This window comes from Rhinoraja longicauda, chromosome 31 (genome assembly GCF_053455715.1).
Source record: "Rhinoraja longicauda isolate Sanriku21f chromosome 31, sRhiLon1.1, whole genome shotgun sequence".
In the NCBI taxonomy this organism is placed as follows: Eukaryota; Metazoa; Chordata; class Chondrichthyes; order Rajiformes; family Arhynchobatidae; genus Rhinoraja; species Rhinoraja longicauda.
In genome coordinates, this window is record NC_135983.1 from 22,356,236 (window position 1) to 22,383,581 (window position 27,346).

Here is a 27,346-nt window from a genome sequence, read left to right on the forward strand (position 1 = left end):
GATTCCGGATGTGAGGTGAGGTGGATACTGGGAGACCATCAATGTTGAGGATGAAGTTTTGGGTGGATTTGGTGAGCGTTTTTGGACCAATGATGATGATTTCAGATTTGTTGCAATTGAGTTTGAGGAAATTTGATTGAAGCCAAGATTTTATTTCAGTGATGCCATGTTCAACTAATCTCCTCCGCCTGCACATGATCCAGATCCCTCCCTTCTCTGCATATCCATGTGTCTATCCAGTGGCCTCTTAAATGCCTCTATGGTATCGGCCTCCACCACCACCCCTGGCAGAACGTTCCAGGCCCCCACCATCCTCTGTGTGGAAAACCTTCCCCCAACATTTCCTTTTAAACTTTGCCCGGCTCGCCTTAAACCTTTGCCCACTAGTCTTTGACATTGTCACCCTCGTAAAAGGTTCGACCACGATTCTGTTACTTAATTAGCAATGGGAGAGGTTGTGAAAACTGGTGTTAAAATGGAAAGTGCACCTATTTGTGTTTCAATGTGTTTGAAGAATTTACAGGAAAATCATTGTTAATTCACGTTAATTGCATCAAATTATTTGTGTACGTTTTAATTTTATATTGCATTGAGTTTGCAAGTTTTATAAGGGTCCAGACCTGAAACATTAACTGTTTCTCTTTCTACGTACGTGGCCCCGACCTGTTCACTGTTTCCAGAATTCCTGTTTTGCTTCAGATTTCCACCATTTTTTACAAATTCATAGAATATATCCCATTACCAGCGAACAAACATGGTTGAAAGAGGAAAACAGGAGGAATTCTAAGCTCCCTGCACGGGCATGTTTTGTTCTAACTCTAAGCTCTCCAAAATGGTGCTTTGTTAGGTATTGTTTAGCATAAAGCAGTAATTTTAGTCGCCAATTTTTTCATGCAAGTTTTGCCAACAAAGGCAGTGATTAAACCTTTACCTCTAATTTCCCAAATCATCAAATGTTTAGCTGCTAACCTTCAGCTTTGCTTAACTATTTACTCACCAGAGGTGCTAAATGAGGAACAGCACCTCATAGTTCACTTGGGCAGCTTACAACCCAGCGGTATTTCTCTCTAACCAAGTGACCATTGCATCCCCTCTCCCTCCCCCCCCCCCCACCCCCCACCCTAGCCGTTGCACTACTTTCACTGTCATACTGAAGGGTGCCTGTATAACTCGCCCCACCTACCCCACAGCCAACAATGGACCATTGTGGGCTCCACCTTTCCTTGATCATCGTTGCTTTTTGCATCTTTCATTCATTTGTTCTATGGACCTTCTCCATCTCTCGTTTCCCTCCCCGCTGTCTCTCAGTCCGAAGAAGGGTCTCGACCCGAAATGTCACCACTTCCTTCTCTCCAGAGATGCTGCCTGACCCGGTGATTTACTCCAGCATTTTTGTGTCTATCTTCGGTGCTAAATTGGACAGCTGAATGGAAGGGCAGCAAGTGCCTTTGTTTTATGTTTCAGGAATCAAGGTAGCAGCCTCTGGTTTTGAACATTTGCTTTGATCTAACAACGGCTACAAACAGCCTGAGAATATCACCAAACAATGTCAGTGTGTCGACGAGGCGTACCATAGCTTCGCTTGCCAAAACGCCACCTTTAACCTCTTCCATATTCAACCTAAGCTGCTGAAAGAGGGTAAGAAAACCACATTGGCCCCAAAAGCAACAGCAAGGATTCCCAAAATGTAGACACAAAGAACTGCAGTCTGAAGAAGGGTCCAGACCCGAAACGTCACCTATCCTTTATCCCCAGAAATGCTGCCTGACCCATTGAGTTACTCCAGCACTTAGACTAGTTAGTTTAGTTTCGTTTAGAGATACAGCGTGGAAACAGGCACTTTGGCCCACCGAGTCCGCGCCGACCAGCAATCCCCGCACACACACTATCATACACACACTAGGGACAATTTATATTTATACCAAGCCAATTAACTTATGAATCTGTACGTCTTTAGAGCGTGGGAGGAATCTGAAGATCTCGGAGAAAACCCATGCAAGTCACGGGGAGAACGTACAAACTCCGTATAGACAAGCACCTGTAATCAGGATCTAACCTGGGTGTCTGGTGCTGGAAGGCAGCAACTCTACCGGGGGGCGCTGTAGGCCTGGACGCTGTAGGCCCGGAGGCCCAAGCGCTGTCTAACGGAGGTTGCATAGCAACCCGCCTCCCGGCCTGGGCGGCCGCCATTGGTGGAGCGGGAGCAACTCTACCGCTGCGCCACCGTGCCACCGTACTTTGTGCCTTTGCAAGTATTCCCATCTGCACTCGTAATTAAACCAGCCCATCAAATAATGACCTAATATTGTGGGAGGGCAGGTCCCCAATGATCGCATGGAGCTTGAAAGCCAACCAGCAAACTGCAATGGGAGGCAACCTATTGTATTCTGCTTTGGTCGCCCAGCTGCAGCAAGGATGTTCTTAGGCTGGAAGGAGTGCAGAGAACATGTACGACGATGTTGACAGGGCTTGAGAGCCTGAGCTTTAAGGAAAGGTTCATGAGGTCACATGTGATAGGAGCAGAATTAGGCCATTTGGCCCATCAAGTCTACTCTGCCATATCTCTCCTTCCTAACCCCATTCTCATGCTTTCTCCCCATAACCCCTGACACCCGTACTAAAGGTGATTTAGGTTGGACAGGCTAGGACCTTATTTCACAGAGTGCGGAGGCTGAGGGGTGATCGTATAGAGGTTTAGTTTAGTTTAGTTTAGTTTATTCTCACGTGAAAACCTTTTGTTGTGTATGTAGAATCATGAGGGGAATAAGTAGGGTGGATGCACAGAGTCTTTTTCCCCCAGAGTAGGAGAATCAAGAGGACAGGTTTAACGTGAATTGTCCTGAGTGAGTTTGGTCAGCGGAGAATCCTCTCCCAAGACCCACTAGCAATGCCTTCCCAATGCTACCTACTGAAGGAGGTTGTGACAACCCCCTGTCAGGGTTTAAGGGGAGAAGGCAGGAAAATGGGGTTCGGAGGGAGAGGTAGATCAGCCATGATTGAATGGCGGAGTAAACCTGATGGGCCAAATGGCCTAATTCTGCTCCTATCACTAATGATTTTATGATACCGTGATAAGCTTTTGTGTGCAAGTAGAACCTAACAGCAAAGATGATCTTATTCACCAAGTCAAAAGGATCTCTGACAAGCTGAAATGCCAAAAACCCAGCAGCTTCTGTTGAGATAGTTTTGTCAAGCATTTTGTATTTTGTAACATTTACAAATTAAACGCATTTGATTATATGCTATTAAAGGATTAGATAAAAGTTGTTTGTGCGTGTGAATTATTAATAGATCAGGTAGTGGCCATGTGCGTTTTACTGCTGTGAGATTCATTCATTAATCATGTCATGTCTGGCCCAGGATCAAAGAAAGAATGAGAGACATCCTTGTGTATCAGTTAACGTTCATTCAAGTGCTCTTAGGGCACCTTAGTTCACTCAGCATTACTAACATGCTCCCGACACCCTCCCCCACCCCAGACGTCCTGCTAGTTTCACTGTTCGTATCCTTTCGTTATCACCTCCTCCACAGCCAACAATGGGCCATTGTGGGCTCCTTGGCCCTCGGTGCCGGCTCTGATCTGTTCGCTACCTTTTCATACCTCTAGTCTCCCTCTCCCCCCAGCTCTCAGTCTGAAGAAGGGTCTCCCATTTCCTCTCTCCAGAGATGCTGCCTGACCCGCTGAGTTACTCCAGCATGTTGTGCCTGCCATTACCAAAAGACAGGCCATCTCACTGCTGTTTAACACTGTGTGCAATCGATTTACTGTATCTCTGCCCACGTGCAGAAAACAGTGGCAAACCTTCCAAATATATCTAACTGGCTATACAAATTCCGTGTTGTCTTTGAGCACAGAGAGAGGCAGAGCAGAAATGCAAGCTCTTCATTTCTATTTCAAGACCAACTACAGAAGCAATAATGAGCTCCAGAGAACAAGCCAAGTATAGCTTTATAAAAGGTTTCTTCTTGGCTTGCAAGCAGATGGAAAGACAGCATTTAATGCCCATTCCTGGTTGTGCCGTTTGGAGTCAACCACATCATGTGGGTTAGTTACGTGCAGACAAAACTGCTTGGTTATCTTTTGTGGACAAGACCAAAACCTGGCACCCAGAGAGCCCTGTTTTCAATCCATTGACTAGCAAGCCACTCCACCCAGTTTTGAAGTACTCTATCTCTGCTCAGTCCCCTTGTATGATTACAGTGGCAGAAAGTCATACAAGGAGACAAGGGCCAAGCATCAAGCTCCAGAGATGCTGCCTGTCCTGCTGAGTTACTCCAGCTTTTTGTGCCTGACCAGTCTGAAGAAGGGTCTCGACCCTTCCAGAACCAGGGGCCATCGTTTAAGAATAAGGGGTAGGCCACTTAGAACGGAGATGAGGAAAATCTTTTTCACCCAGAGAGTTGTGAATCCGAGGAATCCTCTGCAACAGAAGGCGGTGGAGGCCAATTCTCTGGGTGCTTTCAAGAGGGGAGTTAGATAGAGCTCTTAAAGATAGCGGAGTCAAGGGATATTGGGAGAAGGCAGGAACGGGGTACTGATTGTGGATGATCAGCCATGATCACAGTGAACGGCGATGCTGGCTTGAAGAGCTGAATGGCCTCCTCCTGCACCTATGGCCGCGGGATATTTCTCTGCTGGGCGGGGGTTTCAATGTCGGGAGCCACGACCGCCCCGACGTGCAGCAACAGCGGCAGCGACAGCGTGTTCGCCCGCCCCGGATCGGACTTATCATCAGCGGAGCCGGCCGTCTTCGGAGGCTGCGGGAGCGGCTGCGACGCGACGCGCCTTGGGCTTGGCCCGCTGTGGACCGTCCGGTGCGGCCTGCAACCACAACAACCTGACTGCGGGCGAGGACAGCAGGAGAAGGGAAAGACATTGTGGCCTTCCATCACAGTGAGGAGAGAGAGGACTGGAGGAGACTCACTGTGATGGATGTTTCTTTGATGGATGTTTCTTTTTTGTGTGTTTTTGGGGTTGGGTGGTTTGAGTGCCTGTTTGATGCTTTTATTGTTGGACTGTGTTTTTGGGGGTTTTGGGGTGTGTGATTTGAATGCCTATTTAATGCTTCTATTGTTGGACTGTGTTTTGGGGGGTTTTTGGGGTTGGGTAATTTGGGTGCCTGTTTAGTGCTTTTATTGTTGGACTGTGGGTGATTGAATTAACATTTTGTTCAAGATGGCCGCGCCGTTGTGTTTTGGCTGCCTGCCACTGTATGTTTCTTTTTTTCCTAGTCAGATGTGCAGCACTTTGGTCAACGTGGGTTGTTTTTAAATGTGCTATACAAATAAATTGACTTGACTTGACTTGACTTGACTATTGTCTATTGACCCGAAACGCCACCCATTCCTTCTCTCCAGAGATGCTGCCTGTCCCGCTGGGTTATCCCAGCATTTTGTATCTATCTTCAGCGTAAACCAGCATCTGCAGTTCTTTTCTACGCATCAGAGTTGGGTGGGATGGGAGCGTGGGCAACGTGTGCTAGTCCCAGGCACCCATTATGTTTGCGGTCATACCCACGGGCTGAAGTACCCCACCTGCAGCTAGAAACCCTTCACCTCCACACACTTTTCTGCAGATATTTTTTTGCAAAGGTCAACTTGGGTTTTACTCTTGACTACTCCGCCAGCAGCCTGGGAAATCATTCCGGTCTCCCTGTTCAGGCAGATTCACGTAGTCACGAAGCGCTCCACAGTTAGGGTGGCGCATCGGGTGGAGCTGCCACCTCACAGCACCAGAGACCGTTGGGCTCAATCCTGACCTCACGTGCTGTTGGTGTGGAGTTTGCACGTTCTCTCGGTGACTGCTTGGGGGTTTCCTCCGGTATCCTCCCACATCCCAAAGACGTGCAGAGTTGTAGCTTAATTGGCCCCCCTGTAAAATTGCCCTCGTAGTGAGTCAGGAAAGCGGATGCAAAAGTGAGATAACATAGAACTGGTGCGAACGGGTGATCGATGATCAGGATGGATTCAATGGGCCGAAGGGCCTGTTTCAATGCTGTACCTCTAAACTAAACTAAGCCGCAAAACTGCGTGTCATGAGGTGATGGTGGTATCGAGTCTGGTAATGATCAAATGAGCAACTTTGGAAGTAAAAACAGAAAGAGAACAAAGACTGGCAGAGTTGCTTCAGCTGCAGATTCAAGGCGAGGAGAGGGAGGGAAAATTCCATTCCACAATTCAAAAATTCTATTTGGGCGCCGCGGTGGAGCCTTCAAACTCCTTAAAGCGCCAGAGTCCCGGGTTCGATCCTGACTACGGGTGCTGTCCGTACGGACGTTGCACGTTCTCCCCGTGACCTGCGTGGGTTTTCTCCGAGATCTTCGGTTTCCACCCACACTCCAAAGACGTACAGGGTTGTAGGTTAATTGGCTCGGTATAAATGTAAGATTGTCCCTAGTGTGCGTAGGGTAGTGTTAATGTGCGGGGATCGCTGGTCGGCGCGGACCCGGTGGTCCGAGGGGCCCGTTTCTGAGCTGTATCTCTAAAACTAAACTAAACTAAACAATGATGTGAGTTGCAGGCACACAGAACTAAACCCTGGTTGGGGAAAGTTAGTACTCACAGTCCAGCACCAGAATCCCGTTGGGAGAGGTTAGAACACAGTAATTAGATTCTTATTGAGAGGACTGCAAGTCTCAGAACAACTATAAATACACTCTCCAAATAATTTAATACCACGACATTGCAATAATAGCTAACAGCAGGATTTCTGAAAAAAATTCTGCTCCTACTTTTCACATTTTAACACTCTGTGATTTGGGCAAAGCTGTGCACAGAGAAACTGTTCTCTCCGAAAGTTAAAAGTTATACAAATATATACAGCTATATGTAATTATTTGCATGTTATCCAACAATCTCTGGCAGCCAGCTGGCTGGATTATACTGTACATTAGAGCATTACCCCAAATTCTCCTGAGAGCGATTTTCTCGCTCACTTTATTTCTTTCCCACCAGCCTGCACTCCATCTGTATTTCCCCCTTTCTCCATGCCTCTCATTTTCTCTCTTTCACTCTCACTCTTGCACTTTCCCTCTCCCTCTCTCTATTTTTACTCTGTCTGCCAATCCCTCCTCCTCAGTTTCACTCCCTCTCTGTGTCTGTGTGTATGTGTGTGTGTGTGTGTGTGTGTGTGTGTGTGTGTGTGTGTGTGTGTGTGTGTGTGTGTGTGTGTGTCTGTCTGTCTGTGTGTCTGTCTGTGTGTGTGTGTGTGTGTGTGTGTGTGTGTGTGTGTCTGTCTGTGTGTGTGTGTGTGTGTGTGTGTGTGTGTGTGTGTGTGTGTGTGTGTGTGTGTGTGTGTGTGTGTGTGTGTGTGTGTGTGTGTGTGTGTGTGTGTGTGTTTCTTTCTTTATCTCCCTGCCCTCTTCTGTCTCTCTCTTTCTGCCCCATAATCGTTCCAACCCCTCCTTTTTCTACATTGTCTCTTGCCATTTCTCCCGGCACTCTTTTCACTTTCTCCATGTTTTCCTTTTGCCCCTTTCCATCTCTAACCTCCTCTCCCTCTCCGAAGGAGGGGCAGTACTGAGGGAGTGCCGCACTGCCAGAGGGGCAGTACTGAGGGAGTGCTGCACTGTCACAGAGGGGCAGTACTAAGGGAGTGCCGCACTGTCAGAGGGGCAGTACTGAGGCAGTGCCGCACTGTCACAGAGGGGCAGTACTGAGGGAGAGCTGCACTGTCACAGAGGGGCAGTACTGAGGCAGTGCTATTGCAGATAAATGCTTACATGAGAAGTAAAGCTAAAGCTATGTGCCTCTCAGATGGACGTTAGAGTTCATACTGTTTGAAGTTGGTACCAATGTTTTTGACAAATCACTAACTGATCCACTGGTAAATGATTACACCTTTTGCGTGGAGTTTCTGTGCACCATTCAGCTGCTGAGATTCCCTCACTACTACAAGGCTCACTCTTCAAAACAATGCCATTATCTGCCACGCATATTCGGCCTGCTGAGCTGGGCTTTACTGTTGTACTAGTTTCACTGTTGTCCTGTTGAGTTCCACTGTCTGTGTAACTCGTTAGCACCTCTCCCACAGTCAACAATGCGCCCTTGCCCCTGACTCTCAGTCTGAAGAAGGGTCTCGACCCGAAACGTCACCCATATTCCTTTTCTCCAGAGATGCTGCGTGTCCCGCTGAGTTACTCTGGCTTTTGGTGTCAGTTTTGAGTTGGTTAGGGGTGGGGTAGAGATTCCCCAGAGACCCCATGGCCTCCTCTCTTTGGCACCCTGAACCCAAGCGAAAGTGTGTGCCCTAGGTTCCAGCTCCACCAATCTGTGGGCAGTCCCTGCGGACCTGTGAAACCGTGTGGGACAAGGGAGCCACTGGCTCACATCTGTAACATCTGGATCACGGCTTGGTTCAAAGGCTTTAAAAGACCTCTCCAGTTTCAAGGTTAGCTTCACTCCGCGATAATTGGGCACAACTGCCACATCTGAGCACCACATGCAGGTCACCACAGCGATGGGTCGTAATCATCCTTCACTGGAACATCAAAGTCCCATTCATCACATGGGATCAGACTCACGGAGCCCAGGCCTAGCATTGACTCTGCCCTTCAGCCTTATGCCATCGCCTCCCTCTTCATCTGTTGCATACAGCAGCTCAACTCAACCATGGGTGGCCATTCCTTCTTCGCCTTGTGGCCTTTGCATTCTCGGCCAAGTAACTGGCACACTCGGCCTCTCATCGATAGGCCCTTCCTAAAGCTGCTTCACAAAGACACTGCGTTGTTTGCCCGTCTATCCTCAGGAAAGCGCTGCAGGTCCATCAAAGTGCACACCATTGACTAACAAACAGTTTCTACCCTAAGGCCATCACCGCACTGAACTCCGCACTGAAAGCCCACCCCCCCATGGACAATATTTATACTGTACAATACCTACCTCTGTGCAACACTGAAATATTCATTTATAATATTTATGTTTATAACATCTGTGCAACATCTTATATTCTGACAAGGTGCAATATCTTATTCTTATAAGGGTGCATACGTAGGCATAATGTGTATGCGTGTGTGAATCTGTGGGTATGTGTCACAGTGCGTGCACGTGAGTGTATGAACAGTTTTTATTTTTCTCACTCTTTTACTGTTATTTTTTCTGTTATTTGTTATCTTGTACATTAGAGCTGCGCTCGGGCAGTGCGCCTGAATTTCGTTGTATGCACCACGACAGTGACAACAAAGAAATTCTATTCTATTCTATTCTAAAAATCACCTGGTCATGCTCTCTCTGTAGCACCTTGTGTGTGTGTGGGGGGGGGGTTGCGTGTGTGTGTGTGGTTGTGTGTGTGTGTGGGGTTGTGTGTGTGTGTGTGGGGTTGTGTGTGCGTGTGTGTGTGTGTAGGGGGTTGTGTGTGTGTGTGTGTGTGTGTGTGTGTGTGTGTATGTGTGGGGTTGTGTGTGTGTGTGTGTGTGTGTGGGGTTGTGTGTGTGTGTGTGTGTGTTGGGTTGTGTGTGTATGTGGGGGGTTGTGTGTGTGTGTGTGTATGTGTGTGTGTTGGGTAGTGTGTGTGTGTGTGTGTGGGGGTTTGTGTGTGTGTGTGTGGGGTTGTGTGTGTGTGTGTGGGGGGGGTTGTGTGTGTGTGTGTGTGTGTGTGTGGGGTTGTGTGTGTGTGTGTGTGTGTGTGTGTGGGGTGGGGAGTGCGAGCAGATGCGTGGCAGTGCGGAGTCTTACCTGGAAGACATCCTCATCCAGTATCCTGGTGCCGAACACCACAATGCCGTTCGTGTCAATCACGGGCCGCCTGCTCCTGTTCAGGGGCTGGGTCAACCTCTTGGTGCAGTCCACAATCATGGTGACTGTTTTCTTGTGAACACTGATTGCAACTCGGTGCCACCTGCCAGGACACACAGACAATGCACGGATCAGCAGCGAAGCACCTTTGAAAGGCCGTAGCCCTGGCCTAATGAGAGGATCTCACACCTCCAGCCCACAGACCCGGGCTGTTCATTCACCTCGGTTACCTCGGCCCACCTTCTGAGGTGGGCGGCTTGGTTGACCATCCGCCTCCCTCAGTGTTGCAGTGCTAATTGTTTAGGTGCCGGAGTGGCCGCTGGTAAATTCCCCGCTGGTTAAAATTCCCCGCTGTTTAGACAATAGACAATAGACAATAGACAATAGGTGCAGGAGTAGGCCATTCAGCCCTTCGAGCCAGCACCGCCATTCAATGCGATCATGGCTGATCACTCTCAATCAGTACCCCGTTCCTGCCTTCTCCCCATACCCCCTCACTCCGCTATCCTTAAGAGCTCTATCCAGCTCTCTCTTGAAAGCATCCAACGAACTGGCCTCCACTGCCTTCTGAGGCAGAGAATTCCACACCTTCACCACTCTCTGACTGAAAAAGTTCTTCCTCATCTCCGTTCTAAATGGCCTACCCCTTATTCTTAAACTGTGTCCCCTTGTTCTGGACTCCCCCAACATTGGGAACATGTTTCCTGCCTCTAATGTGTCCAATCCCCTAATTATCTTATATGTTTCAATAAGATCCCCCCTCATCCTTCTAAATTCCAGTGTATACAAGCCTAATTGCTCCAGCCTTTCAACATACGACAGTCCCGCCATTCCGGGAATTAACCTAGTGAACCTACGCTACGCTTACAGAGGTGCAGGAGCGGGGCTCCGGTGAACTCCGTCAGCACTGCTCCCCTGGTCTCCCTGACTGTGCACAGGCTGCACCTGGGACAATGCAAGTTTGGCTGGCGTTAGTGCTTTGCTTTACTGTAGAGATACACCGTGGAAACAGGCTCTTCGGCCCACCGAGTTCACGGCAGACCAACAATCACCCATACACCAGGGACAATTTATAGAAGCCAATGAACCCACAGACCCATATATCTTTGGAATGTGGGAGGAAACCAGATTCACTCAGAGGAAACCCATGCAGTGACAGGGAGAAGCTACAAACTCCGTACAGACAGGACCCGTAGTTAGGATTGAACCCGGGTCTCTGGGGCTGTCAGGCAGCAACTCTACTGCTGTGCCACTATGCCGCAGAAGAGCGTTGCTTGCCTGGACAATTGTTTTCCAACCCCACCCAGTTTCCCCGTCACTAAGTGGATAAAGTACAGCCATAAAACATACAAATATTCAGGACGGCACAGAGGTGCAGTGGGTAGAGCTGCTGCCTCTCAGTGACAGAGACCTTGGTTCGATCCAGCCCTCATTGCTGTGTGCGTGGAGTTTGCCCCTTCTCACTAGGACCGCGTGAGTTTCTCCTGGGTGCTCCGGCTTCCTCCCACATCCCAAAGACATGTGGGTTTGCAGGTTAATTGGTTGATGTAAATTGCCCCTAGTGTGTCAGGAGGGGATGGGAAAGTGGGATAACATGGAACTAGTGTGAAGACAGACACAAAAGTAGCTGGAATAGTCGGGCAGCATCTCTGGAGAAAAGGAATAGGTGACGTTTCGTGTCGAGACCCTTCTTCAGACTGCGACCTGAAACGTCACCTATTCCTTTTCTCCAGAGATGCTGCCTGACCCGCTGAGTTACTCCAGCATTTTGTGTCTCTCTCGGGTATAAGCCAGCATCTGCAGTTCCTTCCGACACATAGAACTAGCGTGAACGGGTGATGGATGGTCGGCGTGGACTTGGTTGGCAGAAGGACCAGTTTCCTTGCTGCGTCTCTAAACTGAAGCAGGGGCAGGAAACAAGGGATACCTACTTCCCATCAGCCAGGTTGACTCCACGGAAGATGGGGTGTTCGTCAGGGCTGGGCTGCCCTGTCTGGTCTTCGTAGAAGAATATGGGGCTGCGGGCGACCTCGACGCCCAGCTGCTGGATTCCCTGCTCATTGTAGATGGACAGCAGGAAGGCTCCTTTCCCTTTCTGGGCTCGCACTGTCATCACGAGGGAGAAGTCCTCTGGGAACGGCGTGTCTGGTTTGGAAACAAAAAGGCAGCAGCATGAGTTGCTAAATCTGAACGTCTGACGATGTCTCTCACAAACAAGCCCAGTCCCAGCACGCGTTATTGCTGTAGAACGTAGAACTTAGAGGGCGGCGCAGCGGTGGAGTTGCTGCCGTAAAGCGCCAGAGACCCGGGTTCGATCCTGACCACGGGTGCTGGCTGTACAGAGTTTGTACGTTCTCCCCGCGACCTCGTGGGTTTTCCCCGCGTGCTCCGGTTTCCTCCCACACTCCAAAAACGTGCAGGTTTGTAGGTTAATTGGCTTCTGTAAATTGTCCCTAGTGTGTGTAGGATAGTGCCAGTGTACAGGGTCATCACTGGTCGGTGCAGACTCAGTGGGCTGAAGGCCCCGTTTCCACCCTGTATCTCTAAAGATTAACAACAATAATGACATGTATTTATTTAGTTTAGTTTAGGTTAGAGATACAGCATGGAAACAGGCCGTATGGCCCACCGAGCCCATGCTGACCATTCACACTAAGATAGAACTAGGGATTGCGTGTCAGCGCGGACGGACTCCGTGAGCCAAAGGGCCTGTTTCCACAGTTTGAAGTACATTGCAGAAACAGGCCACAAACAGGCCATTTGACCCACCGAGTCCGTGCTAACCAGAATAGCAGTAATCCCTATACACTAACACTATCCTACACACTAGGGACAATTTACAATCTTTTAGCAAGGCCAGTTAACCTACAAACCTGTACGTCCTTGGAATGTGGGAGGAAACCGGAGCACCCGGGGAAAACCCACGTGGTTAAGAGGAGAACGTACAAACTCCGTACAGGCAGCACCCGTAGTCAGGATCGAACCCGGGTCTCTGGTGCTGTGAGGCAGCAACTCTACCGCCGCGCCATCGTGCCGCCCACTACATTGACCTCTGTTGTCAAACTGCAACGTGCCTTGAACAAGATATGAGGCAAGATACACAGGACAGGCATAGTAGGGAGAGATGTGCTGGAGGGTGAGAGGGCTGCTGTACATTCAACACCAGATAATGGAGTTAACATCAGATAGAAGAGTGGGTTGTACCTGTCTGAGAGAGGGGCAAGTTTGCAGCTATACACAGCCAGAGTGCAGCAGATGGATTTGGACAGATCTTTGTGCTGGTGGAAAGTATGCACTTCTTGCATTCCACCGAGAGCTGCTGTTTAGTCTCAGTCATGAGCTGGGAACATGCCCATCTCTGACAGAGAACTCAGCAGATATCTCCCAGAACAGGCCCCAGTGCTGACGGATCTAATGTACTCTGCTTCTGATTCATGTCTGGTCTCTTGCAAATCACAGCTGGACGCGTCCACTTTGATTCTCACTGCTCCATTCACCTGGGGTAGTAGCCCTTTGGGACAGACACACTTGGGAATCTTGAGATGACTTCCCAGCATCCTGATCACAGGAGCAATGTGGAGGGAAGGGGGTGGTTTACCGGAGGGTCAAAGATTACAGGGAGCTGGCAGGAGAATGGGGTTTGGACAGAAAAATAGATCAGCCATGATCAAATGGCGGAGCAGACTCGATGGGTCGAATGGCCTAATTCTGCTACTATGCCATATGGTCTTATGCTCTTAAGTACCAGTCATTGTCATTTCTCAAGTGATGTGTTCAAAACTTATGACAAAATTCATAATTGTGGCACCAATTGATAATGAATTCTGCTGTGATGGTTAGGAAGAATTTCAAAGAGTTTGTGAGCATGATTCGGAGTTAAAATACTTGGCAGGTCGCCCTCACTTCAGGGCCTCATGCCTCTGCATCCTCTGGCTGTGAATAGCTAGTTCCCAACAGTCCAACTTTCACCTCGTTGTATATCAGCAGCAAATTGAAGGCAGGTTTCTGATTCCTCTTGAGCTTGTATTTCAGGTCTCTCAGAGGCTACTAGGCCGGTCACCGTGGCAACCGCCCCATTAAATGCAGCAACCCCAGCAAAATATTAGTCACTTCCTGCCCACAAGCCTCCAGGCCTTTCGCTCATTATCCAAGCTGAGAGCCATTTTATTTTATTAATTATTTCATGAACGTTCTGGAATGTTGCCTGTTGCTCATTATCAGCTGGCGGCTGCTGTCGACATGTTTAGTTCAGTGTGGCTGCTCATCGCTCAGTCCGTTCATCTCTCAAGGCCCAGGGCCAACTCCCGTTGCTCCCCTTCCCCTGGATCCTCTGCTGACATGGACAAGGCTCTGGTGATTTTCTCGCGAGGTGGGGCAGACATGTGGCGGTTTGTGGGTCGGTGGGCCGAGTTTGCTCTGGTCTGGTCTGGTCTCTCTGCTGTTGTTCACAAATATACAAATATACCCTGTCCAAAACTGTTACAACTGTTCGTTTCGTTGGGTTGCTGCTGTCTAAATTACCTAAATTAGTGCATCGTATGGGAGGCGCATTCCCAATCTCGTTGTACCCCTGGGTACAATGACAATAAAGATATATTGTATTGTATTGTATTGTATTGTATACGGCTCACTAAAACTTACTGCATAGAACGGAGGCCATTCAGCCCACAGACCGTGAGCCAGCTCTTTGAAACACATACATTTAGATTTTTAGATTTTAGATTTAGATTTAGAGATACAGCGCAGAAACAGGCCCTTCGGCCCACCGGGTCCGTGCCGCCCAGCGATCCCCGCACATTAACACTATCCTACACCCACTAGGGATAATTTTTACATTTGCCCAGCCAATTAACCTACATACCTGTACGTCTTTGGAGTGTGGGAGGAAACCGAACATCTCGGAGAAAACCCATGCAGGTCACGGGGAGAACGTACAAACTCCGTACAGACAGCGCCCGTAGTCAGGATCGAACCTGAGTCCCCAGCGCTGCATTCGCTGTAAGGCAGCAACTCTACCGCTGCGCCACCGTGCCATGGTCTTACAACCCTCGACTTTTAGTTCAGTTTAGAGATACAGCGGGGAAACAGGCCCTTCGGCCCACCGAGCCCGTGCCGACCAGCAATCACTCACACTCAGATTCTATCCTACACACTAGGGACTAATTATTTTTATGGAAGCCAATTAATCTACAAACCTGCACCTCTGGAATGTGGGAGGATTCTGGAACTCCCGGAGAAAACCCGCTCGGTCACGGTGAGAACACACAAACTCTATACAGGCAGCAACTCTATTGCCGCGTTACTGTGCTGCCCAGAGTGTTCTCTGTTGTAGCTGTGCACCTTTACACCCCTTGGTCAAATGCCCTTGTGAATTTTCTACAGAACCTGGGGAGTCCATGATTGTGTGACATTACTATTTAATGATGGAATAGTATGGACTTTCCTCTGGAAAAGATTCTGGTGTTTGTTGGGCTGGATTGGGTGGAAAGGTTACACTGAGCCTCGTCTGACAGTGTAGCACTCCCTCAGTACTACCCCTCTGTGACAGTGCGGCACTCCCTCAGTACTGCCCCTCTGTGACAGTGCGGCACTCCCTTGCCATTTCTGTAACGGGACTGTCCCGTGAACAATGAGCCATGAGCAATGCTGGCACAGGACCTCAGACTGTAGCTCATGCCTTGATCATTCCCGGTATTTATTGCGCTTTCATTATTAAATCCCACCCATCACACCAGACATGGCTCACTCTACTCCACCACCCTACCCCTACAACTCTCCCCTCCACCTCTACCCCTATCCAGAGCTGGCTGACCTTACTCCAATAATACTGCACAGGGCAACACACCCAAGAAAAATACAATCCTCTGAGGAACGTAACCAAACATAAGAAATAAAAAGTTTGATGGTCCCATATGGAGTCCCAGACTGACGTTCCAGCCAATCTGTTAGACTGAGAATTCCATCTGATGTTCAGGGTCGTGTTTTTCATACAATAAAATCTAATCTGAATTTTATGTTTGAGGATGGAGACAGGAAGAGAATATTTTCCTTTCTATAAGATCTCAGCACGTCCAGAACATGCGCAGCAAGGTTGGATACAGGGTAAAACTCTTTAGATTTTAACAGCGGTAGAATTGCTGCCATACAGCGCTTACAGCGCCGGAGACCCGGGTTCGATCCCGACCACGGGTTCTCACTGCGCGGAGTTTGTACGTTCTCCCTGTGACCGCGTGGGTTTTCTCCGAGATCTTCGGTTTCCTCCCACACTCCAAAGGCGTGCAGTTCTTCGCTGCGGTCCCTCCAAGCCGGGTCCTCCATTGTCTTCCCCTCCACCCTCGCGCTCATCGACCACGAGGCCCCACCGCCACTGAGGCTCTCGTTGCCTGCGGGGCCCAGGTTGCCACTGAGGCTCCCATTGCAGCCGAGGCTCACTGCAGCCGAGGCACCCTCTGTCGCCACCGAGTCTCCCACTGCCGCCGCCCAGGCACCCATCCCTGCCACCACTGAGGCTCCTTCGGCCCAGACACGCTTCACCGCCCGGCTACACTGCAGTCCCCTGGGAGGCCTGTGGGGGGAGTCGGGCCTACCGGGGCGCGTTGCAGTCAGCGGCGCGGTTGTTCGGATGAGGGGTGATGTTATCGTGTACAAGATAACAAGAGGAATATTAAACCTAAACCTAATCAGATCTATTACCTGAATAGATCGGGTAAACCTAGAAAGGTTCCAGGGATAGACCTTTTCACCCAGTAAAATGCCTGGTCAGAGTCATTTGCCCAGAGTAGGGGAATTTATAACAGGAGGACATGGGTTTAAGGTGAGGGGGGAAAAGATTTACTCAGAACTTGTAGGGTAACGTTTTCTTTTACACAAAGGGTATTTGGCATATGGAACAAGCTGCTGGAGAATGTAGTTGAGGCAGGCACTATCATAATGTTTAAGCGACATTTGGACAGATATATGGGTAGAATAGGTTTAGAAAGGTATGGGCCAAATGTAGGTAGGTAGGACTAGTGTAGATGGGACATGTTGGTCGGCATGGGAAAGTTGGGCCAAAGGGCCTGTTTCCACACCGTATGACTCTATTCCTTTACCTTTTTAATATCTATCCATCTATCAGCTCTGCCTTGAATATAATCAGCAACCGAGTCTCCACAGCTCTCTTGGGTAGAGTGTTCCAAAGATTGACTATCCTTCATGTAAATATACTTCTTCTCATCCCAATCGTGATGTGGAGACTGTGACCCCTGGTCGGGAAAGATCAACCTAGCATCTTCCTTTTTAAGCCCTTTCAGAATTGTGTATGTTTTCACAAGGTCAACTCCTCTTCTGAACAGAAGAGAGCGTAGCCCCAGTCTGCTTAATCTCCTGTTATGACAAGTTTGTAGCATTTCTGGAATCAATCTGGTGAACATTTGCTGCTTTCCTTCATCACAAGTACATCCTTATTTATGTAGGGAGACCAGAATCGGTACACAATATTCCAGATGTATTATCACAAGAGCTCTGTATAATTGAATTGAAATCACATCTTGTACTCAAGTCCTTTTGCAATAAACTCAATGTACCATAGAGTGATACAGCGTGGAAACAGGCCCTTCTGCCCAACTTGTCCACACTGACCAACATGCCCCAGCTACACTGGCCCCACCTGCCTGCGTTTGGTCCATATGCCTCCAAACCTGTCCTATCCATGCTAACTGCCTAACTGTTTGTTCAATGTTGGGATAGTCACTGCCTCAACTACCTCCTCTGGCAGCTCGTTCCATACACCCACCACCCTTTGTGTTAAAAAGTTACCCCTCAGATTCCTATTAAATCTTTTCCCCCTTCACCTAAAAACCTATGTCCTCTGGTCCTCCATTCGCCTACTCTGAGCACGAGACTCTGTGCCTTCCCAATACTCGCCTATTAACTGATTTGTGAACAAAGACACTCAGATCCCTCTGTGTCCCAGTCTGAGATTGAGATCCTTCCTAGATTCAATGATCAATGGTGCTTTATTGTAAAATTGAAGAAACTGTCACATGTGCAAACACACAGCAAAATTAATTTTGTTACATGCAGTTGAGTAAAGCACAATCCTCAATTAGCAAAGTGAACAGAAACAGTCCACTGAGAGCGCATGAAAGAAGCACCAGGTTTCGGCGCCATTTTCAAAGACCAGTCCGTGCTCTAGGTCTTGTGAGCGGGCTCAAATGAGGCGAGCCCCAGGCTGCTGCAGGGCCTCCAGCCGTCACCTTTGTTGGACATCCAGATCGTCCAGCGAACCGATGTCCCTCTCCTCGCCCGGTCACATTTCCGAACCGGGGCCCGAGGGGGGGTGCCTCCCGCAGTCGATCTTGATGCCGCGGAAGGCAAGACCTCGGTCCACTCTCCCACCAGCCTTCCTCCGAGCCCCGGCCGTCGCTGGCTCCATCCTCTCCAGTCTTCGGTGGCAGGGGCCGGCTTGGCGGTTTTCCCCCCTACAGGCCGTGGCCCGTTAGGTCTCAGTGCATCCGGCTGTGCGGGATGTTTCACACTGCCCGGTTGTGATTTGTGTACAAGGTGACAAAGCCCCAACAACTCTACCCCGCCAAACACTCAGGGTAAATCATAATCCAGGGTTCAACAGAAGGTAAAATCTCCTCTTCAGTATGTGCAGGTATAGTGTAGATTAAACATGAAGTAACGTGCTGTCCACACTGTCTCAGAACAGATACACCACTAACTAACACACACAGGATGAACCGCTTTCTAGGCTGTCCTATCACTTCCCCTCTACCTCATTGGTGACATTGGGCTTTGTCTCTAGGATATTGCAAGAACGATGTTCTGCACGCTATTACTTCCTTTGCTATACCTATTGGACTGAGTTTGGCTTGATTGTATTTATTTATAGTATTAAACTAGACCAAGTGGACCCGTTGGGCCCAAACCTCTCCTGCATTGGTGCAGCACCCTCTCCTCCCCTCCTCCCCCTCCCCCCCCTCATCAACCCTCCCGTCTCCCCACTTCCCCTCCCCCCACTCCATCCACCTCAACCTCCCTTATCCTCCCTCCCCCCATCCCTCCCTCCCTCCCTCCCTCCCTCCCTCCCTCCCTCCCTCCCTCCCTCCCTCCCTCCCTCCCTCCCTCCCTCCCTCCCTCCCTCCCTCCCTCCCTCCCTAGGAGAAAGATTTAAACTTTAAAATGTGAATAACTTTTAAAATATAACACCGATTTCAATGAAACTTCTTCCATTAGCACCAAAGGGATGACGGTGAGTAATGTGGGCCTATAATTATCGCTCTATGGTGTACCGTTTTGGCTGTAGTTTAGGAACAAACAAACAAACAAATAAACAAACGAGAGTTTTAGTACATAGATAGATGTTTGATTGGATGGCATGCAAAACAAATCTTTTCACTTTACCTTGGTACAAATGACAATGATAAACCTAAACCTATCAAACACTCCCAGGGCATGAAAAGCTTGTTAGATACAAGGCAAAGCTTTAAACCAAATTAAATAGCATAGATGCCAACCATCTGCCCATCACTGCCCTTTGCCTGAGTTCACCTATTACCTGCCACACCATGTCCTTCCCCTCCTCTCTACCAGCGTTCTTCACCCCCCCCCCCCCCCCCCCTACCCCGTACAATCAGTCTGAAGAAGGCTCCCAAACCAAAAGGGCACCTATCCATGTTCTCTAGAGATGCTGCCTGACCCGCAGAGTTACTGCAGCACTTTACGGCCTTTCTTTTTGCAGAGTAAATGATGATGTTATTTTAAAATGGCTCACATCCTTGCGAGTAAACGGGCAGTGACATTTTTCAGAATATGTGCCCTTCACCTCCCATCCACCCAAACTGGACCTTCGCAAAGAATATTTGCCATTCTTATGGTTCAATGTCTGTGCATGCATTGGTATTGTGCTCAGTATTGGTCACCATGTTACAGGAAAGATGTTGTCAAGCTGGAAAAGGTGCAGAGAAGATTTACGAGGCAGGGACTATCGCGATGTTTCAGAAAAATTTAGAAAAGGTGCATGGATAGGACAGGTTTAGAGGGATAAGGGGCCAAACGCAGGCAGGTGGGACTAGTGTAGATGGGGCATGCTGGGTCGGCATGTGCAAGTTGGGCTGAAGGGCCTGTTTCCACGCTATAAGACTCAATGTGTGTCTGAGTAAGGACGTGGGTGATTATGTATGAGAGGGTGAATGAGCCACAGATGCTGCTGTTTTCCCTCCTGAATACGTCGGAACGTGCCAATTTAGTGTGAGAAAACTCAGGCAGGTTTCTCAGGTATGTGTTGGCATCGGTTCAACTCCGTCCGCGAGTGAAGGTTCTCAGATGAGGCCATGTTTGCCAAGAAGCCATTACTCAAAGTGATGGGACCATTTGCTTATTCACAAGATTTTACACAAAATCCCACATGACTCAATTAGTTTACAAACTTTAAAAAAATGCTTCAAGACTAAATATTTGGATGTGTGAGATGGGGGGGAGGGGGTGGTTGGGGTTGGTGGGGGTGGGGAAGAGGAGGTGGAGTCGACAGCTACTTTTAAGAGAGGTTTCACTATTTGCATTCCCCCATCTGCTGTATTCAAACTAAGACTTCTGACAAAAGTGGCCCTGACCCACAGTCTCCGACTGCCCCTCTCCATCTGTCCTTTGTTCCTCTAGTTGCCTCTCACCCACATACGTGAGCATGTGGCTCCCTATTCTCTTAGCTTTGTCGTTAATCAGTTCAAAGCCGAGGATCCCTAAGCATATCCCCAGGAGGTACTGCAGACTGCATTCCATTATTCTGACCACATCTCATAATCAATTCCAGGAAAATGCATTCCCCACTTTATAAACCATCTTTTATGTGGAACCTTGTCAAATGTCTTAGTTTAGTTTAGAGATACAGCGCCAAAACAGGCCCTTCGGCCCACCGAGTCCGTACCGACCAGCACGTTAACACTACCCTACACACACAGAAGGGTAGTGTTAAGATTTTTTTTTTTTACCAATGCTTCATGCTCTGCCAAGGGAAATCATTTGTAAAAAAAAAACAAAAAACAATGAATCTATAGATAAAAAATAACCTTGCTTTAAATCTTCCACTTAACAGTGTTCCATCAAATAGTCGATGGATAGGAATGGAATGGATTAGATATAAAATACGTTTCCCTCTCGATTGTTACAAATACTCCAGGGGTAGATAAAGCAGGACTGAGATACAGAGACAAACATTAAACCAAAATTGACAGGAAGCAGACTGAACCATTGGGACTTCTTTGATAGGAGTGAAGGGGGCAGCGTCTTGTTTATTGGATTTCAATCCTAATGGGAAAAGAGTTGGATTTAGTTTTAGTTTAGTTTAGTTTAGAGATACAGCGTGGAAACAGGCCCTTCGGCCCACCGAGTCCACGCCGACCATCGATCACCCACACACTAGTCCTATCCGACACAGTTACAGAAACCAATTAATTTACAAGCCGGCACGTCTTTGGAGTGTGGGAGGAAACCGGAGCGCCCGGAGAAAACCCACGCAGGTCACGGGGAGAACGTACAAACTCCGTACAGACAGCGCCCGTAGTCAGGATCAAACCCAGGACTCTGGCGCTGTGAGGCAGCAACACTATCGCTGCACCACAGTGTCACCCAAATACATTTATTCAGATTTGATTTTGTGGGGTCTACTGTGTAGTTTGATCCACAAAACAATTCTGCAATGAGAATGAATGAGAAGACATTTAAATGCATGGCGATTTTTTTGAATGGGAATGAATAGGAAGGAGTTTGATCCAGTTGAATTCTATACGATGAAAACTAGTCCAAAGGGGTCTGAATCGTCATGATTGCATACAATGCCAGTTTATGGGACGAGGTTCATTGATGTTGTAAACAGTGGCGGACATGGGAAGGCAAAGGAACCTCTGGGATTTGGGATTGGGAGTGAACTGATGACATTCCTCCATGTTCTTTTGGAGATGACTCATTTGTTGTGCTTCGGTTTAATGAGACAGCTTGCTATCCCAAAGCAGCAACAACAGGCCAAGGAAAGGTTCCTTGGAGATCGCCCACCGCCAAAGGTTCCTTGGAGATCGCCCACCGCCAAAGCTCAAACCAGACGGTATAAGAATTTGAAATGAGGTGATTACATCGAACTGAACCTGTCCCATGTATGAGTCTGGGATCTCAGCCCGCCTCTCCTCTCCTCTCCACTCCAAGAGTGACCAATAAACATAATGTACAGGCTGTATATTAAGTCGCACACTGTGATGCAGGCGTTTCTGTGCCCATTTACTAATGGTTCTGGTTTTGTCCCCTTCCGTATACGCTGAGGGCTGTACAGCACAGGAACCGGCCCTTCATATCCATGCCAACCTTGTTGCCCATCTACACAAATCCCATTTCCCTGTGTTCGCTCCGAATCCTTTGATTAGAGCCTGTGTTCATAGAAACATAGAAAATAGGTGCAGGAGTAGGCCATTAGGCCCTTCGAGACTGCACCGCCATTCAATATGATCATGGCTGATCATCCAGCTCAGTAACCTGTACCTGCCTTCTCTCCATACCCCCTGATCCCTTTAGCCACAAGGGCCACATCTAACTCCCTCTTAAATATAGCCAATGAACTGGCCTCAACTACCTTCTGTGGCAGAGAATTCCACAGACTCACCACTCTCTGTGTGAAGAAATGTTTTCTCATCTCGGTCCTAAAAGACTTCCCCCTTATCCTTAAGCTGTGACCCCTGGTTCTGGACTTCCCCAACATCGGGAACAATCTTCCCGCATCTAGCCTCTCCAACCCCTTAAGAATTTTATATGTTTCTATAAGATCCCCCCTCAGTCTTCTAAATTCCAGCGAGTATAAGCCTAGTCTATCCAGTCTTTCTTCATATGAAAGTCCTGCCATCCCAGGGATCAATCTGGTGAACCTTCTCTGTACTCCCTCTAAGGCTAGAATGTCTTTCCTCAGGTTAGGAGACCAAAACTGTACACAATACTCCAGGTACTCTTAACCCAGAGACATTGCATCTGGTTTCATCAGCTCCTCCGGCAGCTCGTTCCAAATATCAACCACCCTCCGTGTGAAAATGAAACACCACCCACCGATCCCTTTTACCACTCCTTCCTCTCACCTTAAACCTCTGCTCAGTTATTTTTGATGCCCTTTTCAGGGGGAAAGAGATTTTGATTATCTACCATATCTATTCCTCTTATACATTTATATACTTCTGTTGGATCAGACCTCTCCCTTCTTAATGCAAGAGAAAACAAGTCCAGCCTATCCGAACTCTCCCCTTAACAAAAGTCCTCAAATCCAGGTGAATCTCCTCTGCAATCTTTCCAGTGCAAAAACATTCTTTCTTTAGTTGCGACCAGAACTGCACACAATACTCCAAGTGCAGTTTTGTAACACTGCAATGTAACGTAACGTAAAGGCCCAACTTTTATATATAGGCAGCGAGCTTTGAAGGCTGGCAAGCCATCTGCTTTCTGCGTTCCATCCCTTCCATTGCCGTCACTATCTCTTTCACGCTGTCTCACGCCCTCCCCCGTCGCTCTGTGGCAACAGAGCTGCTCAAAGCAGCCCTCATTCCCCTTGCAGAGCCAGAGTTGGGCCGAGTTCCACTTCTACCCAAAACATGTGGAATGGAACAATGATTAATCTTCGCTCACTCCAAGAAACGTTTTGTCCGCATGGCCCGGCTCCAGGCAAAAACCTAGTTTGCAGTTTTTATTTTCTCTCAAACGCACAGTTGCCAAACCCCAGATTAATTCAGCAACAGTTTCCAAGATTTTCTGCTCCACAACTACCTCAACTTTGGCAAAAGGCAAGAACTTCCCTCATGTTGGCCTACGGAAGGGGCTGAAATGAGAAAACAGGGAACATGTAATAAAGAAAATAACCTCAGCATTTCTGCCTAATCCATTACTGTCTCACTGATGGCAATTCCATATCCTGCAATTTCTTGTGATTTTTAAAAAATCAGATTCATGTTTCAGAATATATCGTCATCTCCATCTGCAGGCCCAATGCCAAAGCTAAAGAACTATCCAAAGATTTGGGAATTCTGCTCTGCTGTTCTTTGGCTTTGAGAAGTAGTGAACATGGATCTTATCATGGGGCTCGGACCGTGGTAACATCTCAGCAAGTTATAAGCCCCATGCTGCAGTGTTCCCACCACAGCCAAAGGAGACCAAAAGATGTCCACTATGGTGGGATCCCAGGCTGAACCACAAGACCAAGAGTTCCAGGTCCCCACCAGAGACTCCTGATTAGCACTTTTATGGGCTTGCCCGCATGCCAGGAGTACATAGGTAAAAGGTGAACCCAGGACTCTCGGATTGGATCTGATCAGGATCCTCCTTGATACTTTCACCCAAGCCCTTGGATGCAGCCTCGGCCAACTCCTTGCTTCCCAATTCATGAGCCAGGCCAAGAACGTCACCCTCAGGGACCCACTGAGAGAACTCTGCAGGAGCTGCACTCTCTGCACGGCCTTGTGATCTTGGAGGAAAGTGGAGCCGCTGGAAGGCTGACATTACAGAAATGTGGTCATGGTAGATCACTCCTCCCTCAAGGCAGTCCCGACCACATCACCGTGACATCTGTCCCCACCTCCTACATTCCCACTCTCCTCCTGCTGACTCATGCACCATGGAAACACAATCTTTCTTTCCATTGCTAATTGATTCTCTTTTTCTTCCAAATTATTCTTACAGCTCTTTGCCGGCAGCTGTCCCGAATTCATGCTCCTTGTTTATAACTGTTAGATTGGCCGTTATTGAGCTTTGCTCCTTCAGTACTGCCCCTCTGTGACAGTGCGGCACTCCCTCAGTACTGCCCCTCTGGCAGTGCGGCACTCCCTCAGTACTGCCCCTCTGTGACAGTGCGGCACTCCCTCAGTACTGCCCCTCTTTGACAGTGCGGCACTCCCTCAGTACTGCCCCTCTGTGACAGTGCGGCACTCCCTCAGTACTGCCCCTCTGGCAGTGCGGCACTCCCTCAGTACTGCCCCTCTTTGACAGTGCGGCAGTCCCTCAGTACTGCCCCTCTGGCAGTGCTGCATTCCCTCAGCACTGCCCCTCTGGCAGTGTGGCACTCACTCAGTACTGACCCTCTGGCAGTGCGGCACTGCCTCAGTACTGCCCCTCTGGCAGTGTGTCACTGCCTCAGTACTGCCCCTCTGGCAGTGTGGCACTCCCTCAGTACTGCCCCTCTGGCAGTGTGTCACTGCCTCAGTACTGCCCCTCTGGCAGTGTGGCACTCCCTCAGTACTGCCCCTCTGGCAGTGTGGCACTCCCTCAGTACTGCCCCTCTGGCAGTGCGGCACTCCCTTGACACTGCACTAATGAGCGTTAATCAGGACTCTTTCGGTCACGTCTCTGGTGGAGAATTTGAACTCATGAACCATTAGCTCTGACTGGAATTCCACCACAACGGATCCAATGATCATGGGCATTTGATCTCCTTTGGGCATGGGGTAAGGCAGAGGAGGGGCTGAGGATGTGCTGCAATCTCAGCAGTACCCTTCTACACCCGAAATGTGAAACCACACCCTGCTGCTTTAATTCCGTGTAAAAGATCGCACAACATAATTTTTCTTGAGAATTCTCTCTGGTATCTTGGCCAGTACGTCTGCTCAAACCAATGTTCTACAAAACATTAGGTGACTTTTTGGATCAGGACTCTTCTTTAGTCTGCGGAAGAGTCTCGACCTGAAATTCCTTTTCTCCAGAGATGCTGTCTGACCCACTAAGTTACTCCAGCTTTTTGTGTCTATCTTCGATTTAAACCAGCATCTGCAGTTCCTTCCTACATATGCTGCCTGACCCGCTGTGTTACTCCAGCAGTTTGTGTCTATCTCCAGTGTAATTTAGCATCTCCAGTTCCTTCCTACACACATTCTACAAAACATTATCTGGTCACTTATCAGGAGGTTGCTGTGTGCATTCTGCCTCTCCAGTTCCCTCCATTGCAAATACCGAGTACCCTTCGCAAAGTGCCTAACCGCCAGGGAGATGCTGAAGTGGTGACTGGTGTTGGACAAGTCTTTCCATTTTGCTCCCTCACATCTCTCCACAAACAGGAGACTGCTTGGACTAAAATGGATGCCTTTACTCTGAGAAATGATTCCGAAAGTCAGGAACCTTTTTTTCAACAGTCTGTTTGGCAAATGATCAACAAGTGAGTATGTCTCTTCCAAAAGAGTTCAGCTGTTTTGGATTAATAGTTACATTTGGGGCCTCGATTAAGAGCAGTGTTGCTGCTCTGCTGTTCTACAGCAGATCTGTCTACTTGGCTGTAACGTTTCTCACCCGCCCCCAACATGCTCCACATTGTTCCCAAACCAAACTAGGGCATGCAACATCTGCCTCCGAGCTAGTCCTGTGGGAGTGTATAACACGGAACAGCGCAGCAGAGAGGCCTTTGGCCCATTTTACCTCTCACGGGCCTTTCTCTAGAGCACTGCAAATCTTTCTCCCTCCCCCCCCTGTCGGTGCCCCTCTCCTGTTTACCGGCACTTGCCAGCAAGCCCTAGAACTGTGGCGTGGCATGCGTGTCAATATTAACCTCGAGACCCCCGAGTTCTAACTCAACACCAACCCCCTTTACATGAAACATCTGCCTGCTTGTGGCACATTCAATGGTCGACGGTCAATGGTCTCTTTATTGTCACGTGTACCAGCGACAGCGAAATACATTCTTTGCTTGCAGATCCGCAAGGCCATCCCCGTACATAAATCTGCAAAGGAAGAGCAGGAATTCCCTGCAAATGAACATTTGGGAATACTGAAACCGCTGTCTTTAGTTCCCTGGGCACCAACTACCTCCCTTCCCCGACCACCGGTTGAGACCGAACCAGATTCTTCGCACCCTTGGCTTTAGACTCTGTAACCACACCATCTTGTAACACCACCACTGTAACACCACCACCACTACTGTAACACCACCCATTTCCACCTTTACCCCTGCTGGTCTGCTCTTCCATCCACATTCCCACCTTTACTACCTCCAGATTTGATTATCCTACACACTCCGAGCCAGCCTTCCTCATTCGACCCTCTGTAAACACTGCTCTCGTCCTTTCTACATCAACGCGTGCAGAGTCTCGATCAGTGGTAGGATAGGCTTGGGAGCCCTTAGGGCTTTCTCTCGGTCCTGTTTCTCATGTTCTTATCATGATGCATCGCAAGGGGGAACGAGCGGAGAAGTGGGATTAGTTTTGGACTGATGAGCAAGATGGACCAGGTGAGTAGAGTTCTACGGGGGGGAGGGGGGGGGGGATGTGTGATGATTCTGATGAGTGTGGGACAATCTCCTGAATTTCCAAATTCCAGAGAAGCATCTACTCCACAGAGACTGACGAACTGAGATGAGGAAAAACTTTTTCAGTCAGAGAGTTGTGAATCTGTGGAATTCTCTGCCTCAGAAGGCAGTGGAGGCCAATTCTCTGAATGCATTCAAGAGAGAGCTGGATAGAGCTCTTAAGGATAGCGGAGTCAGGGGGTATGGGGAGAAGGTAGGAACGGGGTACTGATTGAGAATGATCAGCAATGATCACATTGAATGGCGGTGCTGGCTCGAAGGGCCGAATGGCCTCCTCCTGCACCTATTGTCTATTGAAGTGTTTGGAGTCAAGTCAAGTCAAGT

The 27,346-nt window shown here is 48.7% G+C and overlaps 1 protein-coding gene across 1 annotated transcript in view; it reads right to left on the reverse strand.

The window, feature by feature from the left end:
* Positions 1-27,346, reverse strand: part of col5a1 (procollagen, type V, alpha 1) — a 235,653-nt gene that overhangs the window by 158,550 nt on the left and 49,757 nt on the right. Inside the window, 2 exon segments of the mRNA XM_078425769.1 lie at positions 9,673-9,835; positions 11,664-11,877. Of these exon segments, the coding sequence (XP_078281895.1) occupies positions 9,673-9,835; positions 11,664-11,877 (377 nt within the window).